At 40.7% G+C, this 17,385-nt stretch overlaps 1 protein-coding gene across 2 annotated transcripts in view; it reads left to right on the top strand.

Moving 5' to 3' along the window:
- ABCB1 (ATP binding cassette subfamily B member 1) overlaps window positions 1-16,762 on the top strand; it is a 197,324-nt gene extending 180,562 nt beyond the window's left edge. The window contains exons 23-29 of one of the 2 annotated variants that reach the window (XM_070617351.1): window positions 1,314-1,414; window positions 2,679-2,819; window positions 5,198-5,354; window positions 5,838-6,035; window positions 12,525-12,731; window positions 15,189-15,335; window positions 16,157-16,762. In XM_070617351.1, coding sequence (XP_070473452.1) covers window positions 1,314-1,414; window positions 2,679-2,819; window positions 5,198-5,354; window positions 5,838-6,035; window positions 12,525-12,731; window positions 15,189-15,335; window positions 16,157-16,360 — 1,155 coding nt within the window. In that variant the 3' untranslated portion in view covers window positions 16,361-16,762. Of the gene's footprint in view, window positions 1-1,313; window positions 1,415-2,678; window positions 2,820-4,886; window positions 5,064-5,197; window positions 5,355-5,837; window positions 6,036-12,524; window positions 12,732-15,188; window positions 15,336-16,156 lie in introns of those variants that run through there. The other variant, XM_070617352.1, reaches the window with a different exon arrangement.
- The last annotated feature ends 623 nt before the right edge of the window (window positions 16,763-17,385 follow it).

Raw genomic sequence — 17,385 nt, 5'->3', positions numbered from 1 at the left:
TGAAATTTACAATAAAATCTGTTTTCCAGAAGACGCTGTTATAGTTTCTTGAATTTTCTTATCAATGCAAAAAAACCTCTTCCATTTCTTTGTTTGAAACCTTATAATTGAGAATATTTCTCACATGGATCTGAACAAGGATTGTCCTTGAGGGGTTTGACTGCAGGTGAATTTTTTCCTCTAACTTTTTGCTTTCTGTACTTTTAGGATTTTCTAAAATGAGTATATGTTATATTTATAATGTGTAAAGAATTTTATAAAATATTTTAATGTAAATTGAATTTGGACATTTTCCTAAATTTGTAAGTAGCTTATGGTAAAATCCATTATTTTCTTGGCCTATTGGGTCAGAGTATAATATTTTTAACTTTATTGTTTAAGATTTTGTTTTTAAGAATATAGTATTAATTTTTTTCCTCTACCTTTTTGCCTTAGTCTTTAAAACTGATTTAATGTCATATCAAATATTTGCTGTTATCTTTGAAATTAGGTAATTTGTATAGGATTCAGTGAGGTGTAACTGAGATTTTGTGTTTGTGATTTTTAAGCTGTAAATCACTCAATGTAATGGAATGTATGTTTATTAGATTCAGTTCTGATCAATGTAAAGGCCAGAGAAAGGAAGAACGTCTAAAACAAGAGGAAATTTCTCTTACTGACTGATTTCTAATTTACATTTATAATTCTGGAAAATAGTTTCTCTTAGAATTATAGAATAAAGGGGATTTTAGAGACACTCTCGTCCATCTCCATCATTAAAAAAAATTTTATTATTTTTTTTATTGAGGTAACACTGGTTTACCACCTTACATAAATTTCAGGTGTACATTGTTCTATTTCAACTTCTATATAGATTACATCATGTTCACCACCAAAAGTCCAGTGACCATCTGTCACCATACGTATGTGCCCCTTTACCCCTCTCACCCTCCTCCCCACCTCCTTCCTCTCTGGTAACCACCAGTCTATTCTCTGTGTCTATGTGTTATTTTTTTATCTTCCACATGTGAGTGAAATTATATGGTATTTAGCTTTCTCCTTCTGACTTATTTGGCTTAGCATAATACCCTCAGGGTCCATCCATCTTGCACGAATGGCAGAAACAAGACAGAGAGCCGATCTTCCTTCCAGATCTAAAACTCAATTTGGTAAATTACTTAGTATCTTTTTCTGTAATGAGGAAGCTCATAGGTCATAAAAAATAAATTATATGTTATAATAAAATTAATTTTATTAATGTCTTTTATGGAATTCAAATTAATTGCCACTGTTTGCCTTTGGGCGTCTTAGTGATCGGGTGTTCTCTGTTACAGGTTGCTACTGAAGCAATAGAAAACTTCCGAACTGTTGTTTCTTTGACTCGGGAGCAGAAGTTTGAAGATATGTATGCAGAGAAATTGCAGGTCCCATATAGGTAATAATCACTGAAGAGTGGGAGGGGAGAGTGGGGAGTTTTTCAATCATTGGATTTGTTTTCAGGAGGATTACTTTGGCTGGAAGTAGGGAACAGGTGGAGAAACTACTAGAAGGGAACCAATTGGGAAGCACATGTAATTATCCAGGAGAGAAATCACAAGACCCTGACCTAAGGCAGGGGCATCTCTGAGGTAGAAGCTGTAACGGCAGGTAACTGATGGCAAGGGGAGAGAGAGAGGATATTGAGAATGCCTCTCTGATGCCACATTTGGATTAATGACCCCATTATTTGCTCTCGTTGGAAATGAGTTCTTTGCGGAACATGAAATTTGAGGTATCTCTTGGACCTGAGGGGTGGTGCTTCTTGAGTTTGCCCTTCCTTCTTCTTTTTACCCTTCTCCAGTGCACCTTCTGTTCTTCCTTTAATGAACTCATCCAGTGAGGGCTGTAAAAAGGGATGTGGCCATAAGCAAGCCTAACCTCTCTGAGTCTCAGTTTCTTCTATGGTAAAGAAAAGAGCTGGACTTTATTGGTGGGTTTTCAAACTTTTCTTTTTAATGATAGTAGAGCCTTTTTTTCTGAAAAAAAATTTATTTGAAATCCCAATATATGAAACAGAGAAATGCAGGATCTGGTTGAAGCAGGAGTGGGAGGCCCAGAGGGCTGCCTACTCACCAGCCTGACCCCACATCACCCAGTTCCATGTGGCTCGGAAAATCCACGAATGTTAACTCCTTTGTGAAGCCTTCTCTAACTCCCCCAGAGAGTTAAGTGCTTCCTCCTTTTTTCTCATGTTATTCATAAGGTACCTCCATTGCATAAATTATAATCCAACTTGACTCCTGGGTCCCCAAGGGCAAGAATCGCCTGATTCCTCTGTGTTGCCCAGTGTGGTCCCTGCAGCTTGTAGGTGTGGGGTAAATGTGTGTTGAATGAATGCTTACTATGAAGTACATACATGTTATATGTCCAAGAGTGGAGGAAAAGGGAAGGAATTTCTATTTATTAATCCCTAACAGGCTCTTCAAGTTTTTCTTGGCTTATTTTAACTTTATCTCAACACTTTTGAGGTGTGGTTAATCCTCCATTAGGCGGTTTTCTAAATTTTCACAAGTGGTAAAGTGGGGACCAAACTTAATTTTTTGGAAACTAAACCCATTTTTGTCTGCCATGCCTGATGCCCCACTGCTAATGTATCAAAGGTTGCTTTTTACACACTGAGAGATGAAAGTCAAGTAAGTTTCAGAATGTCTTCTTTTCAGAAACTCCCTGAGGAAAGCACACGTCTTTGGAATCACGTTTTCCATCACCCAGGCAATGATGTATTTCTCCTATGCTGGCTGTTTCCGGTTTGGTGCCTTCTTGGTGGCACGGCAGCTCATGAACTTTCAGGATGTTCTGTTGTAAGTACTGCATTAATATTTACGATTAGTCAAGAAAATAAAACCAAGGTGAACATACTTCATGCCTGGATAGAAAACCTTACTGTGAAGCTTCATGAAGAGATTTTGGTGATTCAGAAGGCGACATTTTGCCTCTGAGTCTCCATGTGTTATCACTGAAGCACTGCATTTCATTTGGGGAATCAGTGACTTCCCCACACCCCAATGCTGACTCACACGTTTGACCTTTCTGAATCTGTGGCTAGGTGGGGTAGTGAGCGATTCAATGAGGGGTTTCCAGAAGGCCTTGGCATTTGGGTAGAAGCTGAAACCTGAGCCAAGTGCCTGAGTGGCTCCTTTTAAAGGAGCCTCTGAGCAGGCAGGTCAAGAACAGGTGTGGAGCACTGTTCTGCAAGCCCTGGATAAATTTGCTTTCCTTGATAGAAGAAGAGCAGCTAGAAGATGAGAGCTGGAGAAATTCAGAGATGACAAAGGAAAAGCTAGATTGGGATTTTGGCTACATCTCTGTGAATGCAGAAGATTGTACCTTGGTCAAGGGAAAACAGGCCTGGACTTCATTCTACTTCTAAAGTACTCAAATGTGCAGTTTGGTAGTGAAAACTGTGTGTAATCTTTCTGAGTGTCAGATTTGGTGATCGGTGAGATTCTGCCCTTTGATGGCAACCATAATTAGTGTACTACAGTTTTACATTTAAACTAGAATCATCTAAACCTGGCAATATAATGTGTTAGTATAATATTTCCATCCTATTTAGACATCGACTTGTACATGCATTATACTTTGCTCAGGATGACCCCATGTGAAGATTTAAAATTGCTACTTAATATCTCTGTCTGACAAATGATATGCAGGTGCTATTTATGACTGTGACCAAAAGATCAAAACCAGGCATCACAGGCCTTGGGGCTTTGATTAGATAATTATTTGATATATTGCTTTACTCCAAGGTAAGGCATTGAACTGATGAAAGTTGCTGATTTAGCTGTTTAGAGTCAGAAAATCAATCTTCCAAGTAAAGGAAAGGGGAGACCTGTCTGAAGACCTTCCATTTAAAAAAGATCTCACAGGTCTAAATGATAACAAGCCCAAGATTAACCATCCTTGAGATTTATTTAGAGCTATATATATATATATATTTATATATACTTATTATATATACACATATATATGTATATAACATATACATATACATACATATATATATATATAAAAGATGCTTTATGTGATACATTAACACAGGCTTAGAGTTCAGGGGAGAGGATGTGATGCGCTCAGGATTATTATGGAAGGGTCCCCAAGTCCTGAGTTCCAGGCCCAGTGTTTCAAAGGTGTGTTGATAAAAGTATGCAGAGGAGGGCAGCTGGAATGTTGAGTGGAAGGACTTATCAAAGATGACAAGGGCCTTTTTAACAGTATTCCAATACTTGAAGGGCTGTGTCATGCAAAAGGAGGTACATTTTTCTTCAATTTGAAAAAGAACTTTTTAACAATAGGCTTAATCAATCACACTTGCTACTTCCTAAAACAAAGGATGGAAGCCAACTTCGGGGAAGTGCCTGGGCACAAACATTGGGAGCTGAACTTGATATCTTGTGATATCTTCCCAACTTTAACCAGCTCTGATTCTCATGTCGTAGAATAAGAATATTGATGCATCTTGAGAGCAGCGTGAAATTGGGCTCTGTAGGGAACTCTGTCTTTGCTATACAGCTCACAGGTTTTCTAAGAATCTGATGTAATTAGCATCACTGACCATATCCAGTATTGACTGCCACAATAATGCTGCATAATAATCAACCACTAAATCCAGTGAAATACAATCATAAACATTTGTTTTGGCCCACAAGTCTATGGGTCAGCTGGGCAGTTCTGGGTTGGCCATAGGAGATTTCAGCAAGGCTCACTCACCTGTGCAGTGAGCTATGAGCTAGTTGGCGGGGGCCCACACAGCTGTCCTCCATCTGTGCCTTGTCCTCCAGCAGGCTGGGCTTTGGTAATGGCAGAGAGAGAGAAAAGCATACAAGGCCTCCTGAGTCATAGGCTTGGAACTGGCAACAGTAACTTCCACCACATCCTGTTAGTCAAAGCAAGTGACAAGGCCAACCCAGATTCAAAGGGTAGGAAAACAAATTCCACTTCTTAAATGGAGGAGTTGCAAGGTCACATTACAGGAATGTGAGGATACAGAGAGAGAGAAAAAATGGGGCCATTTTACAGTCAATCAGTTACACAGGCATGAACGTGTAAGGAAAAGTGTTTTATTTTTAAACTTCTGTTTTGTAATTGTTAAGGCAATGCTCTCTGGTTGTAGAAGTATCAACTTGCTACCATTGCAGGCAGAACTCTTTACGCATGTTTTGTCTTTGTTTTTTTGCAGGGTATTCTCAGCTATCGTCTTTGGAGCCATGGCAGTGGGGCAGGTCAGTTCATTTGCTCCTGACTATGCCAAAGCCAAAGTGTCAGCAGCCCACATCATCATGATCATTGAAAAAACCCCTCTGATCGACAGCTATAGCACAGAAGGCCTAAAGCCAGTGAGTTTGATGTTTTGGTTATATGATCTGCTCCTAACTGATGAATGAAAGTATTCTAAGAGGAAATTTGATAAAATCTGTGATTTTTTTCTTTGCTGGTAATAAAATGAAACTTTCTAGATCATTGTTTCATTTTAGTAAGTGGTAATAATATATGTTAATATCCAGTACTTTTGTATAAAAAAGCAATGGGGGGGATAGAAATATTGCTCATTTTATAAGGAATTTCTGTTAAACAGGTTTTATTATATGTGGGTTACTTTATTCTTGGGGAACAGATTTGAGTTATCTTATTTGTATTGTGTTAATAATACATACTATGAAAACACTGACCCTTTTAGATCTTATTACATTCTAGCAGTTACAAATGAATCCTAATTGTAACACAAGTTCACTACCTTCTGACGTCTGGTGGTAGAGGGGGTTGATTATGCAATGGGTTTTCAGATTTGCAGCAGATTTACTGTTATTATTCTATTTCAGAATACATTGGAAGGAAATGTGATCTTTAATGAAGTTGTGTTCAACTATCCCACTCGACCAGACATCCCAGTGCTTCAGGGGCTGAGCGTTGAGGTGAAGAAGGGCCAGACGCTCGCCCTGGTGGGCAGCAGTGGCTGTGGGAAGAGCACACTGGTCCAGCTCCTTGAGCGGTTCTATGACCCCATGGCCGGAACAGTGGTGAGCACACTTTCTCATTGAGCTCATTTCAGGTTTTTCGTCATCCAAATGCCTGGGTGTATTTAATTCTTGACTATAAGCCATGGTTTTTCAAACCTTTAAACAACAGTCCTACTTAAAGGCTGACGTCCTAGATAGAGTCTCTACACTGTCAACCACACCAGCCAACTTCTCCAGGCTGTCTCTCAACACTGCCCCTCTACCGTCCTCTGCAAGATGCCTTTTTACCACCCATCTCCCTTCCCTTGGTTAGGTTTCAGCTTTCATGAGAAGATCCAGGAAAAACTGAAGTAGCCAGAAAGATAGGGGAGAGGTGCTAAGAGAGACAAGTAAGATGGGAGCCAAGGATGGGGAGGGTTTCAACAAGGAGGAGGTAATCAGTAATGACAGGTTCTATGGAGAGACAGGGTAGGATGAAGACTGAAAAGACATGCTAGGATTTGGCAATTAATGGGCTGCTTTTGACATTTAAAGTATGCTCAGTGAAGTGGTGGTGGTAGAATACGGTTTAGCGTGGCTGAGGTGTGGTTAGGAGGGGAAATGGAGACTGAGTGGAGACTGTCAAAAAGATGGAAGGTGAAGGGAAGGCAAAGAAGAATAGAAACTTGAATGGGGAGGCAGAGTCCAGGGAAAATGTTTAGTAAGGGGAATCTTGAGCATTTTTATGGCTGAAGATCAGATAAAACCATTGGTGGAGAGAGGACATTGAAACACCTTCTAAGGAAAAAACAGAAAAGTGAGATCAACAAATTTGGGCACCAGATAAAGAATATAGAGGGATTCCCTTTTGTTTCCTGAACTAAATGATTAAGTGAAGGTTCAGACTTATTCAGTCAACATTCAACAGACCTTTACTGAGTACCTGTCAGAGACTGTAGGAAGTAGTGAAATTTTAAAGATTATTATGGAGAGTAGGAAAAAACTCAAATTAGGAAGGAATAGAATTTACAGACAGAAATTTTCATTATGGAGGCATTTAGATATTGGTTTTACCCAGAGGTGATATTAAAAACATTAAACTGAAATAGATGGGCATTGATCAACCAAAATAGTTGATCAAATGGTTCCACATAGTCTGATTGATGCCCACCAGCTCCATACGGGCCCTTCTTACATTAAGGACTGACGTGAAAATAGAATTTTTTCAGCCTGTGGTCCAGGGCTCTTTTTACTTCCTCACAGCAATCATGGTTACTCAGATATTTTTGTTGTATTCAAAGAGAGTTATGCCTTTATTCAGTCTATTCTTCAACAGCTACAAAAGCTTTGTCCCTTAATTTTACTACCTTGGTTTATATTTTGTGTAGATTCTGATTTTATGCTTCAATTTTGTGGTTAAAGTTTGAACAAAGGACTCTAAATGAAGACCCCACTGACAAATGAAGCAGGCAGAGGGGAAATTTTAGCTCCCAGACACTGATTATAGTCTTTAATAGACATTTATGAAGCAACATGTTAAGTGTTGAACTCTAATGAGTTATAGGGTATGGTGTCTGCCCTCACAGTCTTTAACTGAAGAGATGGGGTATATCCTTCCATGAGTTAGATTAAAGAAGAAAGTTAGGCCCAGAGCTGGTTGCATAAGGGTGAGCAGTCAAGAAGTCATTGGGTGCAAGAGATAATGTGAGCTGTGGTGATAACTGATTTGTTCCCAATGTCCATATTGGTTAGTTTGGCTGAAATAGCACATTTAATTAGAGTTGTGCTTCTCAAATTTTTTGATTACTACACACTTAAGAGTGACAAAAAGCCTCTGATGGCTCACCTACTGCACTCATAGTCACTTTAGTGGAAAAAACAGTAAGAACAAAGTGTTGGAGTTGAAAACAACAATGGTAGACAGTACAATAATTAAACAAGAAGAAAGTAAAGAAATTAATGATTATTCTACACATACAGAATCACAAGGAGAAGATAATTAAAAACATGGATCATATCAGTTATGGTTCAGCATAGGAAACAGAAACTGCTGTAGGTCTTTCAAGTAGATAAATATTTAATAAAGGGAATTACATGCTTACAAAATCATCAGAAAGCGCTAGAAGAGTGGAAGTAAGAAGGGAAAGTCAACACTCCGGGCCATTCATATCACAGCACTGCAGCTGGGATCTTATGGCCAGGACGTTGCTGAAAATCATGCAGTGGCACAGCTGCTCAAACCTGAAGACACAAGACCAGAGTCTGGCTGTTGCAAAAACTCCCATCTGCCAGAACACCTGTTAGCTTAGCATGCTGCTAAAGAGAATTAGCCTCTGCCTTCCAGAGTTTGCACGGTGCATCTCACTGGTAGAACATCAATTACTTCCAGAACCAGAAGGGAGTCTGGGAAATAGTTTTTAGCCTTCCAGTCCCTTGATATATGGAAGAGCAGACACAGAAGAATATGGAAATGAATGCTGAGTACATAGGACAATAACCATCTCAAGACAGCACTGATAATGCACTGAAAACAAAGTGTCCTTAGCTATTGTGGGAATGCTATCATCTGCTCCTGTGCATTTGCGCTAGAGCTTTGGAACACTGCCGAGTGGTACACAGCAGCCAGACTTCTTAGTGGAAGTGCCCCAATAAACACTAGTAAATGTGCCGTATGAATATTAATTAGTAACTCAGTCAGGAGGTTACTAGTAATTAGTTTTTATTGCCATGTAAAAATGAGTCTGTGGATTTGTGCATCATTTCATCATAAGAACTAAAGAAAGGACTTGATCCTGAGGTCAGGAATTCTCCTGATCATCCGTGGTCTTTGAATCATACTCTGAGAAACATTCACCTGAGGTGGTTCCCAAACTGGTGTGTAGCATCATGGCCTAGAGAGCTAATAAAGGACACAGGCACCCTGGCCCATTCAAGTAGGTTAGGGCCTGACCTTTTAATTTTTACAGTCTTCCCAGGTGATCCTGATGCCAGCCGTAGTTGGAGACCACTGAACTGATAAATTTGAAAGGGTTAGGTTAAACTGCAGAGAGTCTTGGAAAATGAAGCTATGGAAGTGTACAGAGGGGAGGTTCCAAGTTTTGTGGGGCCTGAAAGTTACACAATTTTAGGGACTCTACTTAAAAGAATGCAAAGTTATAAGTACACAGTTAGGTACAAAAGTGAATATGTACTTTGAATGAAAAAAAACAGAACAAATATTGAAATCTTAAAGATTCTGGTCCCTTTCTTGTTTCAGCAGGTTATCATCAATGCTTACCCAGAAGAGCTTTCTGATGGCAGCCTGGCCTCCTCCCACCCAGAACACTGTTCAGCTCCCAGCATATATCTGCCATTGAGGGCCCTTGAAGCTTAGGCTTCATTAGCTTCACTGTTAAATCACCTCTGGTTTGGGTCTTCCCCTGCCTTCCCTTTCTCCCTACTCTTGTCCATCCCACACACCACCATGAGAGTCCTCTCTCCCTCTTTGGATATAGTTAGTAGCCTGTTGTCATTGTCTGGGTCTCACCCAGTGGGTGCCTGGGCTAAGATGGGGGAATTCCCCTTTTGAGGGAGGCCAGAAAATATCTTTGAATTATGGGACACTTGTATTACCAAAACCACCTATAGTGTGTAGATCCAATCCTAGCTCCCCAATGACCAACTGTGTGGCCTTGCACAAGTTACTTAACTTTGCTCATTTGCTTTTCTGTAAAATAGTGATTAAAATCTCACGAGGGTTGTTATGAAGATTAAACAAGAGAATGTATAAGACACGCTTATCACAGGACCTATAATATATTCAATGCCCAATAACTTATCTATAGTCATTATTTCAGAGTAACTACAAATAGCAGAATAATACATATTTAACATTTGATTATGGTAATAAAAGCAAGCAATAGATTCAACAATCTAGAATTGAGATAGCTAGTCATTTTAATGTTACATTATTGTTACCAATGTATTTATTTTCCTGGTTAAGTTTTTATTTAGGCCAGTAGCTTTTGAGCAGTTTTCACTGATTTCCCAGAGTTTCTTTGTCTTCCCTCAGACCACGACCCATTCCTCAGCCTAAGAAGCTCTGCATTGATCTGTTTTACATTTGGGCTTCTAAACATGTTTTCCTAAAGAAAGAATTCTTCAGCTAACACAGGTTTTAAATAGTTTGAAAATTCAGTCTATTGTCTGGAGATGAGGAGGCCCAAGAGTGTTATTGTGTTCAGTGTGATGGAGAAACTCATTCAAATGTGCTAGGATTATTGAAATTTGCATGATTATATTAGCTAGGCAGTGTCTATTTTCCTCCCAGGGGCATAAGCCTAGAAAAAATTTTTTTTAAAAATCCTAATTATTCCTTCTTTGCTCACATTTACATTTCTCAAGTACAGTGTTCTGTCTAACAAGATCTGCTATTTCGCCGCATCCTTGTATGGTTTTCCCTGCCTCTCTCCACCCTCTACTTTCCACCTTCACTTAACACTGTAAGGAAGCCTGGAGCATAGATGCTCGGAATAGTCTCCATGGCAACTGGACTTGGTACTAATAAGGTCATGGCTGTGCTTTCCATTCCTGCACCTGCCAGCTTCACAAACAGAAGCTGTGTTCCTGCAGCAAAGGTGGTACCTTACCCCTGGCCAGCTATCTCCCGGAATCACCTAGCCAGGCACCCGGGAGACAGAGAGTATATACAATCAGCATATACTCATCACCACTATTAGAACAGCTCAAAGCTGAGTCACTGATGTCTTCTTCAGAGGGGATGAACAACTCTCTCACTTGATTGGCAGAACTCTCCTGCAAAGTAGATCTTTTGAGCAGGCCTACCCGCATCAGAGAGTAAGGATTTTTATCAGCAAGGCTGTAAAGGGCACTCCCCAGGAGCTTCTGCAGGGTAATCTAGGGAGACAGCTAGCTCAGTAGAGAAAGGGCAGCCTCTTCTTCCTACTCCCTTGGCTCAGCATTGTAGATGTTTGTCCATCCTTTCATGCACCCATATTCTGACTCCATTACACACACCCCGTTACGAACCACTGACAGTCTCGAGCACGTCCTCTGTGCCCAGCACTGTGCTAAGTGAGATCCTTACGTGATCTCATTTAATCCTCATTCTGTGAGTTCAGGAATTATCATCATTCCTATTTTACCCACAAGGAAACAGAAATTAATTCACTTCCCCAAAGTCAACAACTACTTAGAGATATAACAGCCACCCTTCCACACTCATTTCTATTCCATTTGACTGCTGCATGTGATTCCGCAGAAAGCTGATCCTAACTCAGGTCAGAACAAAAACGTCACCACAAACCTATTATGTGGTCATAGTAGTTACTTATTTTCACTCAAATCTTAGCTACTCTTCCTGTGACAAACTGATACATAAGTATAAGGATACCGGATACATCCCAGAAATATAATGCATTATATTAGTTTCCTGTAGCTGCTATAACAAATTACCGCAAATGTAGTGGCCTTAAACAAAACAAATTTCTTATCTTTCAAGCTCTGGAGGTCACATGTCCAGAACGGGTCTCACTGGGCACAATCAAGGTGTCAGCAGGGCTGGGTTTCTTCTGGAGGTGCTAGGGGACAGTCCCTTTTCTTGCCTTTTCTAGCTCGTGGCCTCTTCCTCCATCCTCAGAGCCAACAATTACTGGCCAAGTTGTTACTGGGTAAAGGTCCACTACCCGATTTGCACGGAAGCCAATACCATGGCACCGGCTTTTGAGAAAAAAGCCTTTATTGCAAGGCCAACCGTCAAGGAGACAGGAGCCAAGGCTCTCAGATCTGTTTCTGTGATTGAAGGCTCAGGGCGAAGTTTAAGGAATTAGGGACTACTAAGCTGCAGCTGGTTGGCTAGGCTCGAATCAGTCCACAATCAAGCTACTGGAGCTGCTGGAAGCCAGATTTTCCTTACTGAAGGACTTCTTCCTTTGTAAAGGGCTGCTGTGGCTACATTTCTGAAGATTCTTGGTTCCAGGGTCATCCTGGAGCTTTGGGTTTCCGTCTGGCACACGTGCAGTGCTGTCTCTGTTATTGAGCAAGGTTTGATTAATCAACAGCCTGTTTTAAGGAAGCAAAACTAGTTTAAGCTGGTCAGTGTTTTATGTGCTTTTTCAGTCTTTCTCATGCTGCACCAGTCTGACACTCACTCCCCTCCTCCCTCTTCCACAATTAAGGACCCTTATGATTACACTGAGCCCACATGGATAATCCAAGATAATCTCTTATTTGGAGGTCAATTGATTAGCAACCTTAATTCCATCTGCTACCTTAACTCCCTCTTGCATGTAACATAACATACTCTCAGGTTCCATGGATTAGAACATAGATATCTTGAAGGGGGTCATTATTCTGCCCAGCATATGCATATATCAGAAACCAGGGTTAAAACAGAAGAAACATGACAATTCCTCAAAGCATACAACTATGACCTTATTCAGTTACCCTTGACAATCCAAACTAAAACAACAACAAAAGTGTACTCTCACAGTAACTTGGTAATTTTAATATATAAAACAATGATATTAATTTCACTGGTCCTGAAGTTGCTCTGTGACCTCTTGTTTTCAGCTACTTGACGGCACAGAAATAAAGCACCTGAATGTCCAGTGGCTCCGAGCACACCTGGGCATTGTGTCCCAGGAGCCCATCCTGTTTGACTGCAGCATTGGTGAGAACATCGCCTATGGAGACAACAGCCGGGTCGTGTCACAGGAAGAGATTGTGCAGGCAGCCAAGGAGGCCAACATACACCCCTTCATCGAGACACTGCCTGATGTAAGTATCTCTCCAAATTAGGAGCCTGGGAGCATGTGGTGGCCTCTGTGGCCTATAGTTTGATTTCTAAGGGCTAGTTTCCCACAGAAGAGAAATGAGCAACCAGAATACACACCCATCTGTATACAAGCATCTGGCTATATGATGTTACATTTTACCCGATCACCCAGCTGACTCCTTGTGAGCCAGCCTGCGTGAAAAGTGCATGTATCTGGGAGGCCTTTCCCTCTAAGTCTAAGTGCTGGGCCCACAGAAGCAGACATGACCCTCCCTCCCCATTTCTCTCCCAGCCTTCCTTCTGCCACCACGCAGCTCTCCCTGAAGCCTCAAACCTCCCTCTTTGGAGTCAGGCCAGGGAACTGGACCCATGCTAGCCACAAGGCTCTCTCTGATTAGAGCTGAGTCATTGGAGTGACCGTGGTGTTGTGTAATCTCTCACCATTGCACATTTCATGGCCCCAGACTCTGCTTACAGGGTTGATTATTGAAACCTTCCCTGGGGTCCCTGGGCTGTTGTCCCATGGATGGCCTCTAAATTCCTCCTAGGAAGTTAGATCAATGAAACCTCTCGCCCCTTAGGTCGGTATCTACCAGCCCTCACGATCACTAGTTATGTTCTATATTGTAAGTGAGTGCCCCCTAAAAAGTAAAGCTCAGTCGCCTCAAACCAGTGAGGAAGGCAATCTCCTCATGGGAAGGATGGCAATACCAGGTGGCCTTCACTCTTTCCCAGGATTTCCTTTTCCTGAGGCTCTTCTTTGGATAACTGCTACCACCATATCACAGGCCCCAGGGAGGAAGTACGGTCCCTCTCCCCTCCTTTAACCTTCTATCCCAACTGTGGATAATTGCCCCATTCCCAAGGATAGAAATGTAAAAAGTACAGCTGCGATCCCCTTTACTATCGATGAGGTCAGTGTTCTCAAAGTCTGAGTGTGGACCAGCACATCAGCATCACCTGGGACCTTGTGAGAGCTGCAGATATCAGGTCCTACTCCAGACCTGCTGAGTCAGAAACTTTGGAGGTCTAGTCCGGCAATCTGTGTTTTAATAGCTCCGGTGATGCTGACGCTGGCTGAAGTTTGAGAACACTGGGCTAGGGTTTAACAAAGACAATCACAGAAAGTAACTTATCTAGCTCATCAACTATCCCTTGCCCCTCTGGCATTTGCCTACCACAGGGACTCCACCTTTCTGGGCTCCTAGGCACCATCTGTCACACAGAGCACACTTGTAGATGTTGTGGTTCTTTTCCTCAATGTCTAGACCAGGAAAGGGAAGGCAAACCCCTTACTCCTGTCTGCTGTCTGAGGACCCAGTTCTTCACCCGAGTGATTCATGCCAAGACTTACCCCATCCTGCAAGAGGCTGCTTTAGTTACCTCCCCCTTCAGGGTTACAGCCTTGCCTTTCAGGATCCACGGTAATCAGTGCACCTGGCACCCCTAACCTCACCTGGGCACGTGGCAGTGCTCCCCCACCCAGGCAGCTGCAGCTCTGGGGTGGAGCCACTCCCCAGCATCTGCTGGAACCTCCCCTGGGGACTTCTCACTCCATCTGCAGGTGGAGACCTATGTCTGAATGCCATAGAACTAGTGTTGCCAGAAATAGCAAATACAAATAGGCAACCCTACTTAGAACATGACTTTAAAGTCAAACTCTGGGTGCCAGAATCAAAGCCCATGGTTTGACTAAAATTTCCACCTGGCAAGGGCCGGAAAATCATAAGATAGTATTGTTTTCTAGGTTACACATGCTGTCACCTCCCGTTTCTGCTCTCCCCAACATACCCTTTTAACTCCCATCTCTATCATCGTGTTGAATAGTGACAGTTATTTGCTGTGGGAAACAATATGTGAAGAATTTCGGGAGCCCTCTACAAAGAAAAATAGAAAAAGGCGATTTCAGCTTTTAAAGTTAGACATCAAAATAGAATTCTTTTACATCCATTAAAATTGTTCAAGTGTTGGAGATAGTTTTATAAAAACAGACACCAAAAGGCCAGCATCCCAAGGATTTCTTCCTTTCCTCGCTTTAAAATAATGCAGAGAGCATCACCTACTGGTTATAAATAAAATGAGCTTCCGTTATTTTATTATGCATAGCCTATCAAATCAAATTTCCTTCTTCCTGACAGTCTTTGTCCCAAATATAATGAAATCAGAAGACTGGAAGAGACTAACGTTGCAACAAGAATACTTCCTCATACAAAATGTTGACTTGCTTACACTAAAACGTAACTTTTAAGACCCAAATGTCTATTTTCAAAGAGAGAGAGCAAACCTGCCATTTAGAGCTATGTTTTTGTTGTTTAATTCTCTACGAATTCGTTCTTAGCTTCTGTACATAAACTTTCTTTGTGTGTATAGAAGTGATCATCCTGTTTACTGTAAGCAAACTGTGTTTTAGAACTTTATTACCCATTCTACTTTTCATAATCACAAAACCCTGTTGACAGAAATATAACACCAGAGTAGGAGACAAAGGAACTCAGCTCTCTGGTGGCCAGAAACAGCGTATCGCGATAGCTCGCGCCCTTGTGAGACAGCCTCAGATTTTGCTTTTGGATGAAGCTACATCAGCTCTGGATACAGAAAGTGAAAAGGTAAGAATTTAAATGGAACTCATTCAGGGCTGAATCAGTTGTCGTTAAAAGGTTTAAATGTATGCTTCTGTCTTCCACAGTGGAGAACAAAATTCAGCCAGATATGTTAATTGTTCCTTATGTCAGCTTTCAGTAAAATTTAAACACTCTCTGTAGCTGTGATTCAAGAGAAGTAAGAGGAAGTAAGGCAAATTAAAGCACTTGTGCTCCCAGAAACAGCCCTGGATCACTTTGTATTGACCTAAGATGCTGCATTCAGGAGGCATACTTCTCATTTCTACCAGCAGCAACTTCTCAGCAACTGTGTAAAAAAGTGAGGGCAATACAATGTTAAAAGCTGAATGTACCTTAAGATAACTATTAGGAATCATTTTCAATTCAAGAAAAAGTTGAGTATTCAGGTATCTGGAAGAAAAACTGATTCTGAGATGTTCCCTGTATTGAAAATCCCAAAATTCTAGGAGGCTGTCTTTGGCCTGTGTTCAGTCTTCTGAATTTGCTGTAGAGTTGGACTAAAGGGCTTCTGTAAAGGATGTTATGTGGCTAAACACACTAGTAAATGTTTTTAGATGATTTGACAGACTGCATTTATTGCTATAACTTTGAGAATAGATAACCCCTGCCTCAGAACTAATCCAAACTAGGATTCAATATTCTGATATGCCAAATCCCTTCCTTTGTAAAATCTATTATATGTCACTGATGCCATTGTTAAAGAAGGACCTGTTGTTGGAGAAATTAATTGGGAGGCTTGTCATGGAGGAGGAATTAAAGGGATAGGACTATTTTTATCAGGATTAATTTATGTGATCATTGAACAGGTTGTCCAAGAAGCTCTGGACAAAGCCAGAGAAGGCCGCACCTGCATTGTGATTGCTCACCGTCTGTCCACCATCCAGAACGCAGACTTAATAGTGGTATTTCAGAATGGCAAAGTCAAGGAGCGTGGCACACACCAACAGTTGCTGGCACAGAAAGGCATCTATTTTTCCATGGTCAGCGTCCAGGCTGGAGCAAAACGCTAAAGAACTGTGACCATATGAGATGTTAAATATTTTCTAATATTTCTTAAACATGGCATTTAATCAAAGTTAAAAAGCGAGTGCTCACTTGATAAACTGTGTAGAGTTACCCGTTTAACATATCCTGCCACAATTGGAGATCATTCCACCAAGTTCTGAGTCTTCAGAGACTATAATTAAAGGAACGGAAAGAAACATCATCAAATGGAGTAAAATAATGGTTTTAATTGCATTATGAAATTTATAGAATAATTCAATAATATTTTTGGTAATAAGGGGTATAATTTTTGTTTATATTTTCTCATTTGGGCTGTAACTGACTGCCTAACTAAAAGATTATAGAAGTAGCAAAAAGTACCAAATGTTTGCATAAAGTGCCTGTAATTAAATTTTTACATGACTGAAGTCATCTTGTCTGAAATGCCTGTAAATATGTCATCTCCCAATTGGAATATTGAAGACCATTTCTACATTAAAAAAAAAAAAGTCGTCTTTAAAAACTCCCATTAACTTTTGTGGGAAATGTTAAACAGCGTAAATAACTCCTATTGTTAATATCTTTTCACACTGAGTCCTGCAAAATCATCTGGCTTCATTCTTCTTGGACTTGATCCTGCTGATTCTTGCATTTGCATATTATGATGCCTCTCAAACCAACCACACAGATCAATATGAGATTTTGGGGGCTGGGGTGGGGCAAAGAATGTACAATTGTGAAGTGTATACTCTGATGCGTATTAGATGTTTAAATACATCATCATGCAAACATAATGAAAAAAGAAAATATCGCAAAGAATGATCCTCTGAGTACAAGAAAAAAATAGCCCCAAGGCACTATTAACAAGATTGAAAGGCACAGTCTGGGAGTAATATTTGCATATTTGTTAGAAACAATTGATAGCCTTAATATATAAAAAAATTTTAAAAGGAAAAAATGCCATCACCTCCAAGGAAAAATGGGCAAAGGACATGGTCAGGTAATTCCCAAATAAGAAATATATGAGAGAGAAAGTGTATAATCTCATAGA

Source organism: Equus przewalskii, chromosome 4 (assembly GCF_037783145.1).
Source record: "Equus przewalskii isolate Varuska chromosome 4, EquPr2, whole genome shotgun sequence".
Lineage (NCBI taxonomy): Eukaryota > Metazoa > Chordata > Mammalia > Perissodactyla > Equidae > Equus > Equus przewalskii.
This window is presented reverse-complemented; position numbering and strand designations above follow the sequence as displayed.